The sequence below is a fragment of the Peromyscus eremicus genome, chromosome 16_21 (genome assembly GCF_949786415.1).
Source record: "Peromyscus eremicus chromosome 16_21, PerEre_H2_v1, whole genome shotgun sequence".
NCBI lineage: Eukaryota > Metazoa > Chordata > Mammalia > Rodentia > Cricetidae > Peromyscus > Peromyscus eremicus.
Genome location: NC_081432.1, coordinates 10407976 through 10429389, shown reverse-complemented (window position 1 = coordinate 10429389; position 21414 = coordinate 10407976). Strand labels below are relative to the sequence as shown.

The window sequence follows — 21414 nt, the reverse complement described above, 5'->3', positions numbered from 1 at the left end:
CCAGTCTCTCATTCTCTGCTTATTGTCCAGTTGTGGGTCTCTATGAATTACTACCTACTGCTAGAAGAAAGCTTCTCTGATGAGGACCGATTGATGGACTGATCTATGGGGATAGCAGTATGTCATTAGTCATCATTTTATTCCTATATTCATTTTATAGAATAATAATAGTAGACGTTTTCCTGCCTGGCCCACAGTCAGGACAAATCTCTCTCACCTGCCAGTCCCACAGCCATCAGACCCAACCAAGTAAACACAGAGACCTATATTGGTTACAAACTGTATGGCCGTGGCAGGCTTCTTGCTAACTGTTCTTACAGCTTAAATTAATCCATTTCCATTAATCTATACCTTGCCACGTGGCTCGTGGCTTACCGGCATCTTCACATGCTGTTTCTCATCATGGCGGCTGGCAGTGTCTCTCTGACTCAGCTTTCCACTTCCCAGCTTTATTCTCCTTCTTGTCCCGCCTACACTTCCTGCCTAGCCAATGGCCAATCAGTGTTTTATTTATTGACTAATCAGCAACACATTTGCCATACAGAACATCCCACAGCAGACGTTCCCCAAGGGCCCATGACCTCTGTAGTCTCAGGTTCTTGGCCTCATTAATTGTGCTGGGTATGGGTTCTTTCTCATGGAGCAAGCTTTAAAGCCAAGCAGAAACTATTGGTTACAGCCACTACGTTTGCGCCACTGTCATGCCGTGGATGTATCTTACAGGCAGGTTGCCCTTAGAGCCACAGAGTTCGTAGCTTGTTAAGATTGGTGATTGCTTTTTCTCCTCCTGTAGTTTATATAGTACCTTCCAGCACTATTTTACTAATCAGTAGGGGTGAAGTTTCAAGTTGAGCACCAGCTCCGTTTCTCCATGTTTGAAAAGTATGTGGTGTCTTTAGCAGTAGGTCTTACCATCAGGTTTGTGGGGGCAACCAATAGCACTGGCAGTAGCCTATAATGTTTGAGGGAGGCCTATGGGATCCCTTTGGCCAGTGACTCAAAAAGATGTACTCTATTCCTGGTATTGGGGGAAGTAAACACTACTGATTTCTTCCTGTGGGTTGAAATAGCCTTTTGTCGTCCTGGTGTCTTTGTTTTTGTATTCGTTGTAGGTTGAGGCGGCTTAGAAACAAGACAGCTCACCAAATGAAGGTTCAGCACTTCCACCAGCAGCTTCTGAGGTCTGTCGTTGGTTCTCACTGTTTGTATTGTTCCTGCTTGGGGACTGCATAGTAGCTCACTCACCGTGATCTGTTTCTTCCAGTAACGCTGCATGGGCACCTCTGGACCTACCGTCCTTTGTGGCTGAGCACCTCCCTGTGAAACATGATCGAGTATTTTGGAAACTGGTGCTGGTGTTGCCTGATGGAGAAGAGCAGACAGCAGAGAGTCCTGGCAGGTCAGGAAGTTTTCTAAGTGGAGAGTTTGGATGCTAGTACGGAGAAGGACTTCTCTATTGAGAGTTGTAGACAGGCAGAATTGTGGTTCTTGGTGGGGCTGCTTGTCTCATTGTATGTATGAACACTAAAGGTTTATGTTTTAGTCTGTTTCGCTCATGATGTTTAGGTTTTTGTCATTATTCCATATATAGTCTTAGTCCCAAAGCTTTAAGAGTTGAGGATTATTTAAATCTATGGTATGGTATCCTGACTCGTATCTACTTCATTTAAGATTTTGGAAGGAATTAGTCTGTACTTTGTCTGCCATACTTTATCTGTTTCATCTTAGGAAAAAATGTTTGACATTTTAAGAAATTGAAAAATGATATGATATATTTTCTTTTTTCTTTTTCTTTTTGGATTTTCGAGACAGAGTTTCTCTGTGTAGTTCTGGCTGTCTTGGAATTTTCTTTGTAGACCAGGCTGGCCTTGCTACCACTGCCCAGACATGGTACTATTTTCTATAATCAAATAGCTTCCAGAAATTATAATCTTAAGGCAACTATGATGCTGGTATAGAGTGCCTTATGCCTGTAATCCCACCACTTTGAAGGCTGACAGAAGAGAATTGCCACGAGTTTGAAGTTAGCCTGGGTGAGAGTTAAGAGACCTGTCTCTGAGAAACACCAAATAGAGGCTGTGGAGAAACCTGAACTGAAATGTGCGGGCATGAGTACCTGAGTTTGGGCACCAGACCTCATGTAAAAAAGTGTAGTAGCCACACTCTTATAATCCCAGCACTGGAAAGTGGTGACAGTCAGTTTCCTGGGGCTTACTAGCCGCTTACCCCAGCCCATGTTGAAAAACCCTGTCTCAAACCCTTGTCTCAAACAAGGTCCAAGGTCATGTGGGAAGACCCTGAGGAGTGATAACCAAGGTTGACTTTGGCTCTCCACATGCATGTATACACGATAACACAATATATATGTCAGTGTGGACATACTCACATATACAGTTCCCAAACAGAACAGAAACCCTCCAGCTGCAGGTTAAGTTATTTTTATTCTAATAGCTATATTGAAATGTAACTCACATGTTATAAACTTTATTCACAGTGATTTTTATTCATGGGGCTTTACAACCATCACCTTTATCTTATTCTAGAACATTTTTTCTCTTAATATAAAACCTATGTTAAAAGTAATTGAATGATACATTTTTTAAACTAACAATCATCCTGTTTGCTGAGTTCCTTAGGAAATGTGTGTCATGTAGCAATTCTTAAAGACTCAGGCATGAGAATTTTTTAAACTATGTGTGTGTAGGTATTCTGCCAGCGTATGTGTTTGTGCACTGTGTGCTTGCCATGCCCACAGGGACCAGAAGAAGAAGAAGGCACTGTGTCCCATGGAACTGGAGTGAGCTGCCTTTTGTTTGCTAGGAATTGAACCCAGGTCCTTTGGAAGAGCAGCCAGTGTGCTCTTGACTGCTGAGTTATCTCTCTGGCCCTGAAGAATATTTTGTTTGTTTGTTTTGTTTGTACACTTGTGTGCCACAGGGCACATGTGGACATCGGAGGACAAACTTGCAGGAACCTGGTCTCTCCTTACACAGTGGTTCTCAACCTTTTTAACACTGTAATCCTTTAACACAGTTCCTCATGTTGTGACCCCCCTCCAACCATAAAATTATTTCTGTTGCTACTTCATAACTGTAATTTTGCTACTGTTATAAATTGTAATGTAAATATCTGATATGCAGATGGTCTTAGATAACCCCTGTGAAAGGGTCATTTGGTTCCAAAGAGGTTGTGACCCACAGGCTGAGAAACACTACCTTACAACATTTAGGTTCTAGGGATTGAACTCAGGTTGACAAGGTTTGGCAGCAAGTGTCTATCTACTGAGCTGTATCGCAGGCCCATTGTGAGAAGTTTGATTCTGTACAATAGTTTTTCATTGTTGTTGGTGGTCTTTTGAGGCAAGTTCTCACTATGTATGTACCCTGACTGGGCTAGAACTCACTCTGTAGCCCAGGCTGACCCCAAACTCACAGAGATCCACCTGCCTCTGCCTCCAAAGTGCTGGGATTAAAGGCTGCACCACCACACTTGGCTGCAGTGGGTACTTAACTCCAGGGGTGGTTTCAGTTGCTCAGGTCCTTTCCCTTTTGTTTCACCATTTTAAATCACACTAGAACAAGCCAGTTGCATGGTGTCTTTCCACTTTCTCAGATAACTCAGTAGACGTCCAAACTCCATTTTAAAGTAAAACCTGTTTTTTACCAGGTCAGCTTCACTGCAAGATTTGATGTCTCACTCTGTATCCATATAATATTTTTCTTGTTTCCCTGAAGATTTCTGTAGTTTATTTTAGAATTACACTTTCATTCAAATGGTATTTTCTTTTATCTACAGAATACTAGAAAATTGGTTAAAGATCAAGTTCACGGGAGATGACAGCCTGGTGGATAATATACATGATAATGTTGGTGATATCCAGACACTCACAGTTTTTAATGCATTCAGTAGTAAAGGGGACCAAACAGTTTCTGTCAATGTGTGTATAAAGGTGAGTGACAGTCCCTTCATGTACTTATCATCATGATTTCATCCCTTTACTCAGACAGTACTGAATTATAAATTACTGTTTATTCTCAAAAGTGGTTTTAAATGACTTTGAGAAGATCAAGAGCAAATGCCATTATCTGTTTTTCTTTACACTTGATAATATACCATAGCCATCCGCTTGTGTAAGGTTTTAGTTTATATTCTAAGAGAGCAGAATATTCACTTTCTGTCACTTAGAAATGTCTGAGATGATCAGTTTTTTAAGAGAGGAAGTTGACTTTTGCTGGTAGTATTGAAGGTTTCAGTCTCTGACTGATCTTGTTGCTCTTTTGAGGAAGCACATCATGGTAGCAGGGTGGATGGGGGGGCACACAGCGGAAGCAAGACCGTATACTTGACAGCCAAGAAACAGAAGAGAAGAGAGGGAGGCTGACATGTCTCCAGTGACCTAGAATCTCCACCAGACCCCAATTCTTCAGGACTCCATCACCCCCAATAGTGCTAGGCTGGAGACCAAGCTTTAAATTCATGGGCTTCCGAGGGGCATCAAGATTCAGACTACAGCATGGAGCCCTGGCTGCCACAGACCTCCTTGAGAACATGATACAAGCTATATTATAACTTTATATTTTATTTTTTTGCTTGACTCAAGGTGTCGCTTCTGTCCAAATAGCATACCTTAGAGCCATTTTTTTTAAATGAGCATTTATCCCTGTTACTCTACTTCTGATAACTCTTTCATCTTGAGAAGTGTCTTAGTATCCCTATGCCACTTAAACACAATATTCTCACTGTGTCTATTTTACCGAGAGAAATAGTTAAATTTTCCAACACTGTGTACTTACTATGCTGTGGCTCTGTTCATCAGGCCCTTGAGTTTGAAGTAACTTTGTGTATATAGCATGCTTAGAGCAACGCCTGGCAGACATCTGGGGCTTGTCAGCTGTTGGTGTTGGCAGCAGTAGTAAAACCGTTTCTTGGTTTTGTCCCTTGCCTGACACTATGTGTCCTCTAACTGCTTCTGAGGAAAGGGTATGTAGGAGGGAAATTTTCTGATTCCTTTCCTCTCTGAAAATACACTTAGTTTATCCTCTCCTTTTTTATTGTTGCTCAGCTAGGTTTGTAGAATTATAAGTAGAAAATTATTTTACTTCTTGTTAGTATCTACCACTGCTGTTGTGATTTTCCTTGGGAACCTTTTCTTTCTGTCCATGGGGTTCTGAAAACTGTCTTGGAAGTGCCAAGTGTGCCAGATTCCCTCATTCATTGTGTGAGCTTAGCAAGTCCTTGAGGTTGGAGACTTCATTTTTGGGCAGTGGTGGAAATGAACCCGGTGCCACATGCATGCTAGGAAAGTGCTCTGCCTCTGAGCTGCGCACCCAGGCTTTTCTAAGGAGTTTTGTAGGTCTTAAGGGTCTTAGTGAGTTTTCTGAGCTGCCTTGAACTTGTGGTCTCCTTGCCTCAGCGCCCCTGAGTAGCAGCTCTGATTATAGCCAGTTTTAGGCATGTAATCTCCTGACATGGAGACTTATTTTACTTCTGGGCCAATTTTATGAGTTTTTGTTTATTTATTTGTTTTGCTTTTTAAGTTGCAGTAAAAAACGATGGGGTGTCATTTTAACGTTTTGTATGTAGATATCATTGTACTATTTATATTTGCCCCTTTGGACTCCCTTCCTCTTCCCTAATAGTACCTCATGATGCCTGCTCTTCTTTCCTTTACCTTTTTATTAGACAGATGTTGAACGACAAGAATTGATCCTCTGAACATCTTTTTTTTAAAAAATCTTATTTATTTTTATTTCATGTGCATTGGTGTTTTGCCTGCATGTATGTCTGTATGAGGATGTCGGATTCCCTGGAACTGGAGTTACAGACAGTTGTGAGCTGCCATGTGGGTGCTGGGGATTGAACCTGGGTCCTCTGGAAGAGTAGCCAGTGTTCTTAACTACTGAGCCATCTCCCCAGCCCGATCCTCTGAACATCTTATTCTTTCTACCCTGTGTCTCTCTTGTGTCTATATACTGTATTCTGAAAGATAGTCTTGGTATAGTACATTCACCAGATGTATCCCCTTATTTCTGGAGGGGTCTAGTGGTTTTGGTTCTAAGGATCTAGATGTTAAGAGCTTCAGCTGTCTCCTCTGGGTCTCTTTTATGTTGGAAGCTCTTTCTTCAGACATCTTAGCTGAGGCTGGCTGGCTGTACCCGAACAGGGCCCTTAAAAGTTGCCAGAAGCTCTGTTTGTGTAGGAGTAGATAGTCACTGAATGGCAAGCAGACCTTTATAGGGGGATTCCCAGATGTCTGGATCTGGGTATCTATTCTGTGGGCTATTCAGTTTCTAGAAAAGCCTCATTCCATTCCTCCTCAATGAAGCTGCTAGTACTCAGGTCAGGGTCAGAGGTGACCAGTACCCCTGTAGCCTTGTTGTGGCTTCCTCTGCATCATTTATCCAGAGATTGGTCCCATTTCCTCAGTGCTATTAAGACATATGCCTGAATCTCTTGTCTGCTGCAGGCTTGTTTCATTATGGATTGAACCTCTTTATACTTGTTCAGAGTTGTTAAGGTTACAGTTAGGTGGTCAAACATAAATGTAGCTGGAGGCTTTTCTATCTGTTGACTAGGCAGTTTCATGGTCTCATGAGGGGCTGGCCCAGCTGTGTCTTTTTTTTTTTTTTTTTTTTTGAGGCAAGGTTTCTTTATGTAGAATTCACTGTGTAGATCAGGCTGACCTCGAACTCACAGGGATCCTGCCTGCCTCTGTCTCCTGAGTGCTGGGATTAAAGGCCACCATCCCTGGCCCAGCTTTGTCTTTGAAGGATTTTCAGGGCGCAGTGAATGCATGGTGAATGGAACATTTTAGTTGTTCTTGCTATGTCTTGTTCTCTGGTACAGTCATCCTGATGTCTTTGATTCCGTTGCAGGTGGCCCGTGGCACCCTTAGTGACAGTGTCCTTGATGCTGTGAAGAAACGGAAGGACCTGTTGGGAGCCAGTGGGCTCATGCTGCTGCTTCCTCCCAGAGTGAAGAGTGAGGACGTAGCAGAGGAGGATCTGTACTGGCTGTCGGCCCTGCTGCAGCTCAAGCAGCTCCTCCAGGCCAAGCCCTTCCAGCCTGCACTTCCACTGGTGGTTCTCGTGCCCAGCTCCAGAGGAGACTCCATGGGGAAGGAAGTAGAGGATGGTTTGTGAAAGAAGTCTCATTCATGGTGTTCGTTTTCAATAAGTGGGTGGAGCTTGAGTTTGATGGATGGCAGGCAGTACAGGGTTGGGAACCTTTGAGACTAGAACCTAATTTGTTCTGTCCACTGCATGGTGGGCCAAGACTAGCCCTGGGATGTGTCACAGATGCAAGTGAATGTTATTACATGGGACCTTCCTCTTTTTCTCTTAAAGGTCTGATGTTACAGGATTTGGTTTCAGCTAAGCTGATTTCAGATTACATTGTTGTTGAGATTCCTGACTCTGTTAATGATTTACAAGGCACAGTGAAGGTAAAATTCTATCATTTTAAATGTCTATTGGCATACTTATTTTTCCCCTCTTCTGATCTATCTTGAAGTTTATTATAGGTGGTTTGGTTGGTTGGTTGGTTGGTTCGTTTTTGAGATAGTATCATGTAGGGCAGGCTAGCCCCAAATTTACTAGGTAGCCAGGGTCATCTAGAGCTGATCATTCTGCCTATTCTTCTTCTATTGGGATTATAGGCATGCACCATCATGTCCAGCTTATATTAGGGATTTCCATTTTAATTGCATGTTTTATATATACATATACCTTTCTAAAGATATAGGCAGGAATAAAAATAAAATTTAAAAAATGCCCATAGTTATGCTTTCAATAATATATTAAATTGCTCACATAAGTTTTTTGACTTTGCTTTTGTGAATTTAAAATGTCTTATATCTGAATGTCATATTTATCTAATTTTTTTAGAGTGATTGCTCTTAGAAAATATAGAGAAATAATATTACTTGAGATTTCCTAAAAAGGTCTGCTGAAAATTATTTAGGAAAAGAAGTATAGGGATTAGTAAAACTAACTATATGGCCTGAGGATGTAGCTCAGTGGTACAACACCCACTTGCCATCTCAAAGGTCCTAGGTTGTATCTCCAGCACTATATGAAAACCAAACCAAACCAAGTACTACAGGAAGAGCTAACTGCAGGTTGTGAAGCATCCTGGAATTCTGAGAAGCTGCTAATTCTAGGAATAAGGCAGTGTGGCTCTGCTTCAGTGGGTGAAGGAAGACCTGGTGAGGTCCTAGGTCCTTCCAGGAGGGCTCTGCAGCCTCTACTTACTAGCTGGATAATACTCATGGGACTCCTCTTTGGTACCTCAGTGAGGCGTATCTCCAGGGCTCTAGAAATCCAAACTCAAGTGCAGAGAGGGCTGTGCCCCTTCTCTGCAGTGGCTGAGATTTTGTTCTTGTGATGCTTTTCTTCTACAGCCATGGGAAGAAGGCTAAGCCCCCTTAGAAAACTGTTTTTCAAAATGATCGAGTTGTTTGACTATCTCCCCCAATTGTCTTGTTCCTCAGGTTTCTGGAGCAGTCCAGTGGCTGGTCTCCCGATGCCCTCAAGCCCTGAACCTTTGCTGCCAGACCCTTATTCAGTATGTTGAGGATGGCATCAGCCGTGAGTTCAGTGGTCGGTTTTTCCACGACAGAAGAGAGAGGCGCCTGGGTGGCCTGGCCTCCCAAGATCCTAGCACCATCATTGAGCTGTTCAATAGCGTGCTGCAGTTCCTGGCCTCTGTGGTGTCCTCTGAGCAGCTGTGTGACATCTCCTGGCCTGTCACAGAGTTTGCTGAGGTGGGGGGCAGCCAGCTGCTTCCTCATCTGCACTGGAACTCACCAGAACATCTAGCTTGGCTGAAGCAAACTGTGCTTGGGTTCCAGCTTCCGCAGATGGATCTTCCACCTGCAGGGGGTATGTACCCACTCTGCGGGAGGAGTGGAGGACTACTCATGTTCCCTTCTTGTTTTAGTGACACTAAATGCATGAGGCTTGTGTGACTGGCTCTGAGCTGCTGATGCTGCTAGGGCCACAGCACTTACCTGCTGGTTTACATCAATGTTCCTTTAAAGCCTGACTGTGCCTGGGGGATGAGGCCTGTGGTCTGTTTGATGCAGACTCCACAGGTAGCCCAGGCTGGCTCAAACCCGTGTTCTTTCCTATTTTAATGGCACTGGGAAGGATGGAGCCTGCTTACTATTTAGCTGGCAGAGCTTGGATCCTTACGTAGATATTCTCCATATTTCTTAACTACACAGTAGCCCTCTACTAAGGAAACAGAGCATTAATAATAGTTCATGTTCACTGATTCTTGGTCAAACCTGTAACTTTCTCTGCAGCGCCCTGGCTCCCTGTGTGTTCCATGGTCATTCAGTATACCTCCCAGATTCCCAGCTCAGGCCAGACGCAGCCTGTCCTCCAGTCCCAGGTGGAGAACCTGCTGTGCAGAACATACCAAAAGTGGAAGAGCAAGAGCCTCTCTCCAGGCCAGGAGTCAGGGCCTTCAGTTGCTGAGATCCCGTGGGATGACATCATCACCTTATGCATCAATCACAAGCTGAGTGACTGGACACCTCCCAGGCTCCCCATCACAGCAGGTAGTTGTCACTCAGTGACATGGGGGCTGGGTCTTCATGAGACTTTCCTGCTCTGATTTTAACAAAAGAGGGAGTTGAGTTTGTGTTTGCTTTCTTTCTAAATAGGGTCTCACTAGGTAGCTCTGACAAGCTAGGAAATCACTAAGTAGATAGGCTGGGCTGGCCTTGAACTTAGATCCACTTGCTTCTGCCTCCTGTGTAGAGAGATTAAAGGCATGCATTACCATCCCTGGCTGAAAGAGGTTTTCTTGACACTCTTTCTTTTCCCTGTGTCCCATCTTCCCTTTCCTTAGCACTTCTCTTTAAGGGCAGTGATTGCCAGGGGACTTAACTTGGGGAAAAGCTAAGGTTTGACTGGGCATGGTAGTCCATGTCTTCAATCCCAACACTCAGGAGGAGCTCTGAGTTTGAGGCTAGCCTGGTCTACATAGCAAGTTATAGGACATCCAGGACTACATAGAGACACCCTGTCTCAAAAAACAAAAACAATGCCAGGCATGGTAGTACACATCTTAATGCCAGCACTTAGGAGGCAGAGGCCGTCAGATCTCCTGAGTTTAAGGCCAGCCTGGTCTATAGAGTGAGTTCTAGGACAGCCAGAGCTACACAGAGAAACCCTGTCTTGAAAAAAACAAAACAAAACAAAAAACAATAAAAAAAAATTTAAAAAAGGTTCTAGGAGAGCATAAACTCCGTTCCCTGAAATAGGCATCCTAGGTTATTACTTAGAGGGGTTCCCTGGTTCTGAGAGTTATTCCTAGCCCTTCCATAGTCTGCATGAATGAATAGTCAAGTATGCATGAATATACATATATATGGATATTTACATACATTTTAAATCTGTTTTTGTGCTGTTTTCTCAGAGGCGCTGAGTGAAGATGGTCAGATATGTGTATATTTTTTCAAAAATTATTTAAGAAAATATAATGTTCCGCTGTCATGGGAACAAGCCAGAATGCAGACACAGAGGGAACTACAGCTGAGTCCAAGACGGTGAGGTCCATGTTCTGTGTGTGTTTCTGTCACTGTTGTAAGCCATACTGTACCACATCGAGAACACTAAATCTGTCCTGTTATGGACCAGTTCTGATAACTCTGCAAAGCACAAGTCATTCCCACAGCATAGACACGTTTTAGAGTAGTTACAGGCACCTCCCTCCATTTATCAGATGAACTCAGGTCAACCCTAATTGGAGAAGGCAGAAAAAAAAAGCTAGTTTCTCATCTCATAAACCTAGTTCACAGACACACAGGTTACATTCCCAAGTAGCCTTTGCCCCAGGATAAACAGTTTCAGCAGTAGAAATCTGTTAATAAAATTTCCTGCTACAATAGAAAAGCAGGTGGTCATTTCAGAAAGTGTTGAAATAATTTTTTAAAGTTTTTATTTATTTTGTACATACAGATGTTTTGCCTACATGTATGGCAATGCACCACTTGCATGCCACCGTTGTATTCCCTAGAACTGAAGCTACAGATAGTTGTAAGTTTATGTGCAGGTGCTGGGAATAGAACCTGGGTTCTTTGGAAGAGCATCCAGTGCTGTCAACTGCTAGCTCATCTCTGGGGCCCCCAAAGTGAACTTCATAACTTAAACGCAGGGTCAGATAGATCCTCAGTAGGTGAAGGTACTTGCTGTTTAAGCCTGGCACCCTGAGTTTGAACCCTGGTGTCCACTTCAAGTTGGAAGGACAGGATTGACTCCACAAAATTGTTCTCTGACGTCTACATGTGTACCATGATACTTGCTAGGCTACTGTCTTACTTTCATTTCTATTGCTGTGGTAAAATACTAAAAGAAACTTGGAGAAAGGGGACATCTTAATTTCTTATTCCAGATTACAGTTTATCATTTGGGGAAGTCAAAGCAGGAACTTGAAGCAGCCGTCACAGTCAGGAGCAAAGAATGAATGCATGCATGTTGATTCCTTCAGTAGAGTGGTGCTGCACATGGTGGGTTGAGTCTTCCCACAGCTACTGATGGAATCAAGACAGTCCCCCCCAGACATGTCTACAGACCAACTTGTTCTAGACAGTCCTTCTTGAGACTCTTTTCCCAGAGGAGGCTGCATTGTTTCAAGCTGACAGTTCAAACTAACCACCACAGCTACCTACCATAAAGCTGACAAAACAAACACCCCAGTAAAATAAAAGCAACAACAGAATCATGTTCTTCAGTACAACATTAGACATGAAACCAGAACCGGCCTGTGCTGTCCATGTTGTCACTAACAGTGGTTAAGAACACTTGCTCTTGCAGAGGACCCAGGTTCGATTCCCAGCCCCCATACGGTGGCTCACAACCACCCGTAACTTCAGTTCCAGGGACCTGATGCTCTCTTCTGAACTCCTTGGGCACCAGGCACATACATAGTACACATATATACATACATACATACCTACGTACATACATAGGCCAAACTTGAGTGTTTGAGTACAGATAAAATAAATCTTAAAAAAAAAAAAAAATCTGCTTATAGCCTTACTATATGGAGCTGAAGAGATGGCTCAGTAGTTAAGAGCATTTGTTGCTCTTCTGGAGAACTCAAGTTTGATTTCCAGCACCCATGATGGTCCTCTGTAGTTGTTGTTTTACTCTTTGAGGGGCCCGCCACCCAGCTCCCAAATAAATACACACAGAGACTTATTATTACTTATGAATGCCTGGTCTTTGCTTGGTTTATTTCTAGCCAGCTTTTCTTAAATTATCCCATCTATCTTTGCCTCTGGACTTTTACATTTTTCTATTTCTGTAAAATATCTTTCTTTCTTTCTTACTCTGTTGCTGGCTGTGTAGCTGGGTGGCTGACCCCTGATGTCCTCCTCTCCTCCTTTCCTTGCTCCTTGATCTTTTTCTCCCAGATTTCTCTTCCTATTTATTCTCTCTGCCTGCCAGCCCTGCCTATCCTTTCTCCTGCCTTGCTATTGGCTGTTCAACTCTTTATTAGACCATCAGGTGTTTTACACAGGCACAGTAACACAGCTTCACAGAGTTAAACAAATGCAACATCAAAGAATGCAACACACCTTTGCATCTTAAACAACTGTTTTACAGCATAAACAAATGTAACACATCTTAAAATAATATTCTACAACAATCTGCAATCACCTGGAATTCCAGTTCTTGGGGATTTGATGCTCTCTTCTGGCCTCCATGGGCTCCTGCATGCTTGTGGTATACATAAACTCAACACAGGCCAATATACATATACATAAAATAAATCTTATAAACACATGAGAGAGACAGACAGACAGGTATAAGAAACAAAGCCCTAGGTTGAAGCAGCTCTAAGCACCCAGTGCCTCTAGATAGTGCAACTTTTGAGACCAATAGTCTCTGTCTCGTTCTTCTGACCTTTTTTTTTTTTTTTTTTTTGGAGACAGAGTCTTACTATGTAACCCTGGCTGGCCTGGAACTCATTATGTAGACCAGGCTGGCTTTGAACACAGAGAACTGTGTCTCTGCTTCCCAGGTGTTGGGATTAAAGGCACACGCCACCATGCCTGGCCAGCAGTGTCTCTTGATGTGTGTGAGAATCACTGTGTAGCACATAGTTTCAGCATACTCCCTGACTTGAAGGAAGTCCAGGGCAGGCACAGGACTGACATGGGCATAGACCACCCAATACAGTGCATGGATCTTGAGCATTTGTCCATAGAGGGAACACGCTGTGTCTGTGTGCTTTGCATCTGTCTTGACCAGAAGGACTCCACACTTGTGCTTTCAGTTCGGGGATGAAATCTTTTCGTCCTCCTACAAGCAGTTTTTCTACTCCACTGCCTCACGTGCTCCATAAAGGGAAGAAAAATGAAGAGAGTGGCCGAGAGGGGGCGCTGAGCACAGAGGGTCTGATGCGCGGAGCTTCTGCAGAAGAGCTACTGGCACAGTGTCTGTCCAGCACTCTGCTGGAGGAGAAGGAAGAGACCAAAAGGTGAGTGTCCCCTTCCTGTGCATGTGTGCCCTTCGTTCCGCTTCTTGAAGGAGAGGGAGACTGACTGCTGTTCAGTTAAGTCAGACAGCCAGTGGTAGAGAGGAGCAGCTGGGCCAGCAAGGCTTATTATAATGATGAGACTTTAGTTCAAAAAAGAAAAGGAAGGAAGGAAGACATTTATGAAGTAAAAGCTTGGAGCTAAAGAAATGACTTAGAGGTTAAGAGCACTTGCTGCAGCCGGGCGGTGGTGGTGCACGCCTTTAATCCCAGCACTCAGGAGGCAGAGCCAGGCAGATCGCTGTGAGTTCGAGGCCAGGCGAGATCCAGGACAGGCACCAAAACACCACAGAGAAACCTTGTCTCGAAAAAGTTTTGGTACCCACACCCACATCAAATGGCTCATAACTATCTGTAACTTCAGCTCCACGAGATCTGGCACATCTGACTTCACTGAGCATTCATGCATACTCACAGATGTATACACACACACACACACACACATACACACACACACACACACACACACACACACACACACACACACACACACACACCCCTATACATAATTAGAAATAATTTTGTTTTTGATTTTTTTTTTTTCCGAGACAGGATTGTTTGTGTAGCTCTGGCTGCCCTGGAACTAGCTCTGTAGACCAGGCTGGCCTCAAACTCACGGAGATCCACCTACCTCTTCCTCCCAGGTGCTGGGATCAAAGGCGTGCATCACCACTACCTGGCTCTGAAAATAATTTAGCTTTATATCCTATGGCTTCCCTTGGCTGGTGGCTTAGTTCGCCTCTGCTCCTTCCAGGCTTTCAATAAACTCTTAAAAGATGACTATGCTCTAGATAGAATAGAATGTTTCTAAGTTTTATCACTTGATAAAATTGGCTTCACTGTTTATTATTTTAAAAGTCTGTGTTAAGTTTTCTAGAGGGAAATATGTGTAGCTAAGTCTACTTAGCTTAATCTACCATGGCTGGCCACTGCCTTTTTGCCCTTGGGGAGCCTGAGACTTCAGCGGATCTTTTCATACTAGGTGGGCAGGAGCTGGTCCAGACCCTCCTCTGCATAACTGACTCCCTTCCTCTTGTCCCTTCCTCCTCTGTCCTCACTGGATGCTCAGTTTTACTGAGAAACAGAAGTTCATAAGGGCTGTCTTCCCACCACCACTGCCTGCCACACTTTGCAGCAGCGGAGTACTTAGGTGTCCCTGCTCTACCTCTCCCCGCTGCTGCTCTACCTCTCTCCGCTGCTGCTCTCCCCTGGGTTGCAATTTCACCTCCAGCCTACTCCCAGCACTCCACCCATAGGACTCTTGAGACATTGCCACCTCCCACCCCCTATCATGCATGTCAGCACACGAACCTGCAGGCGTACTGACCCATCTCTCTGATGTGGTCTCCTTGTCTCTAGTCACCACTGCGGGCTTCTCCTTTAACAGTAAGACTCGTTCAGAACAGCTGTGTTAGTCACTGTTCTGTCCCTTTTGTCTTTTGTAGCCCACACACTTGAATCCCTGTCAGTGATCACATCCTAGCTTCTCATCCTTGTTTCGAGCCCCCTTCAGGGACTTTCCTGTTTTTCTTTAGCAGTCAGACCTGCTCTCTGGACTTCATCTTTGCTCCTTATGTGCCTACCCACTCCTCCATAATTTCATCCAGTTTCACAAGTATTTAAATACTGTCAATCTTGTAATAAACCTCCAAATTCCACACAGTTGTCCTCTGACCTCCACGTGGGCATCTATATCCACATCTATACATGAACACACAGAGCAGTAAGTTTAATCAAAGTAAGTTTAATAAAAGTAAAATGACATGAGCACACAGAGCAGTAAGTTTAATCAAAGTAAAATGACATGAGCACACAGAGCAGTAAGTTTAATCAAAGTAAAATGACATGAGCACACAGAGCAGTAAGTTTAATAAAAGTAAAATGACATGAGCACACAGAGCAGTAAGTTTAATAAAAGTAAAATGACATGAGCACACAGAGCAGTAAGTTTAATCAAAGTAAAATGACATGAACACACACAGCAGTAAGTTTAATCAAAGTAAAATGAGCGGTCGTTACGGTTTTGCTTTTCTGTGCTCTGATGTTTCTCACTTTGAGATCTCGTACTGTTTCAGATTTGAAGATCAACTTCAGCAGTGGTTGTCTCAAGACTCTCAGACCTTCACAGAGTCAACTCGCCTTCCTCTCTACCTTCCTCAGACACTTATATCTTCCCCTGACGCTATCAAGACTCAGACTTCGGTGAAAACATCTCCAACAAGAAGTCCTCAGGTGAGAAAGGGGTGCACTTGGCATGTATAGAATTAAAGACTGAGAGAAGGTGCCAGCCTCAGTGGACCATACCTTTAATCTCAGAACTCCAAGAGAGTCTGAGGCCAGCCCGGTCTACACAGTGAGTTCCAGGCCAGTCAGCGCTACACAGTAAGACTGAGAGACTGTCAGATTCATCATGTGATGCATTAACACATGGAAGTTAGACCTTTAAAACTTGATATGCCAGTGTTACTGACAGCCAACTATTTCTGAGTTCCTACCTGTGAAATAAATGGAGAGTAGACCTAAACACAATAAACTGAGTAGGGGGCTAGGAATGTAGCTCAGTTGGTAGTGCTTACCGAACATGTAGAAAGCCTTGGGTTCATTCCCTAGTGCTGAATAAACTGCTTACCTAAAAGCCAGTGTTGGAGGCAGGAGGATCAGAAGTTCAGGCTCATCCTTGGCTATATAGTTCACTGAAAGAAAGAACGAAACAAAAAAAAGAAAGAAACGAGCAAAAACGTACTAATGATGTGCATTAAACAGAGAGTAACCAAGGCCGGGTCTTAGCTATTTTTCTATAGCTGGTGGATTTCTGGTTTATAGAGTGAGTTCTAGGACAGCCAGTACTACCCAGGGAAACCCTGTCTCCAAACAAACAAACAAACAAACAAAAACCAAACCAAACCAAACAAACAAAAAACATGTCAACATTTTTAAACCCTTTAAAAGTTCTGTCTATCTGAAGGCTATCCAAAGGCCCTCCTAAAATACCCAGAATCACTGTAAAATATACAAAGTTTCTGTAAATATCCAGTCTTCAAAATTCCAGAGTCTCTGGAAGTTAAAAAAGTCTCTGAACTTTGGGCACTCATAAAATAGGAAATAAGTTATGTGCTCCTTATTCCAAGAAGGAAGAATAAGGGCACAGTCATAACTGTCAGGTGAGCCCAGAGTCGACAGACAGTGAAAGCTTGCTGTCAGACTTCTGCATTCACTCACAATCTTCTGAGCTCCTTGGAAGTGCTTAGACAGCTGTCTACAGCACATGCAGCTTGTCTTGGAGGCTCAGGCTGGCTCCACTCCACAGCTGCTGCTGTCCCTAGTGGTCATCTCCACAGTGCTTGGGTCTCCACTGCAGCCGGGCTGCTCCTTCACCAACAACTTCTCTTGGGCTCTCTTCAGGGACTCTAACCCTGCCATATGGAACCAAGCCTTATCTCTCCATAACCCCTTCAATCCTGGGCCTTTTACTGTGGTTGAGAGCACCAGTGGCCTGCCCCGCTCTCACTGTGCCAAGCCTCCCTCAGCTGCTCTTCATGACCCCTTCATGCCTTTAAACAGTACGACCTGGGAGAGTCTTACACTACCAAGTTCAGCTGCCAACATGAGATGCAGCCTCAGCTTCCTCTGGACCACAGCTTCTGTGTGCTGATCCTGAGTAAACACTTCCCAGATTTCCTCTCAATGAAGCTGGTCTCTTCTTAATCACAGCTGATTCTTCAGCCCCAGCTGACCAGCATCCATTGTCCCAGCAAAGCAAAAGTTTCACTATATCATACAGACAACCCTAATAGAGTATTTGAGGGACTCTCAAACTTTCCTCTCCAACTTCACAAGCCAGGCTTTCATCTGCACTACTCTCAGCATTATTTTCTAAGTTCCCAAAGCAGTTCATTAAACTCTGAACACAAAGGCTTTTCTAGTCCAAGTCCCAGAGTATTTCCACAATCCTCCAAAAATTATAAGGTCACATCTGTCACAGCAATATCCCAAGGCCTGGTAACTAATTTCTTAATTAGAGTTGCAGTCATAAAACACCATGACCATAAGCAACGTGGGGGAGGAAAGGATTTATTTCCTCTTCAGTTTGTAGTTCATCATCCAAGGAAATCAGTGCAAGAACTCACCCAGGGCAGGAACCTGGAACCTGATGCAGAGGCCATGGAGGAAGCAAGCTGCTTACTGGCTGCTTCCATGGCTTGCTCAGCCTGCTTTCCTTCTTTCTTTCTTTCTTTCTTTCTTTCTTTCTTTCTTTCTTTCTTTCTTTCTTTCTTTCTTTCTTTCTTTCTTTCTTTTTTTATTTTTTATTTTTTTTGAGACAGGGTTTCTCTGTGTAGCTTTGCGCCTTTCCTGGAAATCCCTTTGGAGACCAGGCTGGCCTCGAACTCACAGAGATCCGCCTGTCTCTGCCTCCCGAGTGCTGGGATTAAAGGTGTGCGCCATCACCTCCCAGCTCAGCCTGCTTTCTTATAGAACTCAGGACCCACAATGAGCTGGGTCCTCCCCCATCAATCACTAAATAAGAAATTATTCTACAGGCTTGCCTGTAGGCCAGTCTTGAAGGGACATTTTCTCAGTTGAGGTCCCCTCTTCCATAATAACATTAGCTTAAAACAAACCAGCACAAAAGGGAACAATAACTCCTGTCTGTGGGACCACAAAACTCTGAACCTTGGCATTGACCAGACTCAATTCTGCTCTTAACTCTTCATAAGGAAAATTAATAAATGAAGAAGGTAAGCTCACAGAAGTCAAATACACCCTAGAATAGTTTTTCAAAGCCAGATCTTCCGGGCTCCAAAGCCTCTCCATGTTTTTCTTGGGGTTAAGAAAGCAGAAGCAGCTTAACAGAAGATACATGCTGCGGGACAGGTGAGGTGTTTCTGGAGTGGTTTAGGAAGCGTCTCAATAAGGAAGGCAGGTCAATTAAGACAACATACTGCTTCCACTTGTAAGTTTGGTTAATACTTTAGTCTTCTCTTTGACTTACTGTGAGACATGGTGATGTACACTTGTAACCCTAGCACTTTGGAGATGGAAGCAGGAAAATCATGAGTTCAAGGCCAGCCTCTACTACATAGCAAGTATGAGGCTATTCCAAACTACATTCAAGCCTTTCTCAACTACACACACACACACACACACACACACACACACACACACACACACACCCCAAAACTATTTATACTCTTTCACTAATTCTCTCTAAAGAAATTGACAGATCATTACAAAATTTAATGTACAAAAGTTTCACTGTGTTATTGATTATATGTATAATCAACAAATGTCCCAAGGTGGGAGCCTGGTTCACCAATCAGTCCATAGAATACTGGCTCTTTATGTGTAGTAGATGAAGCTAGAAAAATGTAGGATAGATACCAAGTGGGGATTCTGTTGAGTCCAACAGGCTCCAATGATGTAAACATGAATCAGATGTAATGTTTTCACAGATAACTACTTTTGGCTTCTTTTTTATTCATCTAGAATGCAGGTGCAGGAGAGCAATTGCAGTTCTCGGAGGCATCGGACATGTCTCTAACTGGAAGGTTGAAGTACCTGGAAAGGCTGATCCGAAGTTCAAGGGAAGAGGAAGTTGCCTCTGAGCTCCATCTTTCTGCACTGCTGGACATGGTGGACATTTAACAATCTGACACAAGAAGTGTTGTTTTCTTCATAAATCGTTTCTTTTTATTCAAATTATGTTATGCTCAGATGCTTCGTGTCCTGTTGGAAATGAGATTATTAATTAAGCAAGTAAACCATTTGAATCATCTGAGGTCCTTAGTTTTTGAATGAAAGGCTGTGTGATGTCTTTAATAGTATTTGGTTTTTTATCTTATTAGACTGTCACTCCCCAGGAAATACTCTAAGGAAGTTTTTATAACTTTCTGGTTTTCTATACAAACACATTTTGAGAATTTCATGTATAAGAATACTGTATTTACACCATTTCTACCCCTCCCCCCTGCACACTTTGGAATTCATGACCTATTCTACTATAATTGTTGTTTACACACACACACACACACACACACACACACACACACACACACAATTTACTGAGTCTATTTAATGTTGCTGATATAATGTTGCTGATATGTATATGCATTTAGGGCTGTCTATTTGGAATTGGAGAACCTATTCCAGGTCTACTCCCTGGAGAAATGTGGGAGCCTGTTTTCAGGTTCCTCGTGGCTTTACCCAGCAGGTCCTCATAGAGAGGATGATTTAGGACCACAGGCCTGAGTGCAGGTGTCTGAGATGGTCTGCACTTGGCTGTGCTGGGGGGAGGTCTTTTGCTCCACCCCTTGGTGTCTCTATAAATACCCTGGGGCAGAGACAGTCAGGGCCCTCTCAAGGCTATCCTTTATTTTCTATCTGTTTATCTCCACAATATTCTCTGCAATATAAATCCTTCTATCTAATATTTCCTGCTGCTCACACTCAAGAAAACTCTGGGGAGCTGTGGGGTTGGTGGGTAAACGCCCCACAGAGAAAACGGATTCTCCCTCCCTTGGTAATCCATTGACTGCTTGTACTGTTTGTGATAGATGATTAATTCTCTTAGTAAAGTCGCTGTCCCTGATATGCTAGACATCAGAAATACAGGGACAAGGTCAACTCTGATCATCAGAACCAACAGACATATATATATATATATATATATATATATATATATATATATATATATATATACACACACACACACACACACACACACATACACACACACTGTGGTGGTTTGAAAGAAAATAGCCCCCAAAGGGAGTAGCATTATTAGGAGGTGTGGCTTTGTTAGAGTAGGTATGACCTTGTTGGAGGAAATGTGTCATTGTGGACCGCATAGGCTTTGAGGTCTCATATATGTTCACGCCACACCCACTGATTTAGACTACTTCCTGTTACCTGAGAGTCAAGATGTAGAATTTTAGCTGCTTCTCCAGTGCTACGTCTGTTTGCACACCACTGTGTTCTACCCTGATGATAATGGACTCAACTTCTGATACTGAAAGCTAGCCCCATTTTCCTTTATAAGAGTTGCCATGGTCATAGTGTCTCTTCAAAGCAATAGAACCCCTAAGACATACATACATACATCTTGGAAGATGTGTATAGGTACACATAATGCAGGCAGATTGTGTTTTGAAAGTGTAGTATACATGAGAGGGCATGATGAAAGCCTAGAGGCACTAGTTGGAACAGGCCAGCAGGCTCAAACTATATTCAGAGGGCCATGAGACTCAGTTGTGGAAGAACATTAGGCAGAAGTGACCTGCTCTTATTTACTCTTAAAAATAGCATATGGGAGCCAGCAGTGGTGGGGCACACCTTTAATCCCAGCACTCAGGAGGCAGAGGCAGGTGGATCTCAAAGTTCAAGGCCAGCCTGGTCTACAGAGCAAGTTCCCAGAACAGCTGTTACACAGAGAAACCCTGTCTCAAATAAACCAAAACATGTAGAAGAGGTTGAAGAGATGGCAGTTAAGAACACTTGTGAGAGAAGGAAAAAAAAAAAAAAAAAAAAAAGGAACAGTTGTTCTTGCAGAAGACCTGGTTTTGGTTTCCAGCACCCAACCATCTGGAACTCCAGTTCCAGGAGATCTGACACCCTCTGTTGACCTCTGCAGGCACCATGCATGTGGTGCACTACATAAATGCAAAACATCCATTCACATAAAATAGCATTTGCAAGGAAGGGAAGGAAGGATTAATAAACTTGGTGAAGTTCACCTTTCTTAAATTGTGCACTAAGCATTTTCAGATTATCACCCAATAGCTCCCAATACTATACTCGAGAAGAGTATTTAATATCTCTGGTTCTCTTCAAACCTCTGACATAGATAATGACCCTGCCACCACA

The 21414-nt window shown here is 43.3% G+C and overlaps 1 protein-coding gene across 1 annotated transcript in view; it reads left to right on the top strand.

Annotated features, from left to right (window-relative positions):
• Mcm3ap (minichromosome maintenance complex component 3 associated protein) overlaps nt 1–19324 on the top strand; it is a 54598-nt gene extending 35274 nt beyond the window's left edge. The window contains exons 19-29 of the mRNA XM_059281370.1: nt 1113–1181; nt 1265–1399; nt 3796–3949; nt 6876–7134; nt 7347–7444; nt 8492–8882; nt 9308–9565; nt 10429–10558; nt 13294–13497; nt 15630–15786; nt 19039–19324. Of these exons, the coding sequence (XP_059137353.1) occupies nt 1113–1181; nt 1265–1399; nt 3796–3949; nt 6876–7134; nt 7347–7444; nt 8492–8882; nt 9308–9565; nt 10429–10558; nt 13294–13497; nt 15630–15786; nt 19039–19197 (2014 nt within the window). The 3' untranslated portion in view covers nt 19198–19324. The remainder of the gene's footprint in view (nt 1–1112; nt 1182–1264; nt 1400–3795; nt 3950–6875; nt 7135–7346; nt 7445–8491; nt 8883–9307; nt 9566–10428; nt 10559–13293; nt 13498–15629; nt 15787–19038) is intronic.
• The last annotated feature ends 2090 nt before the right edge of the window (nt 19325–21414 follow it).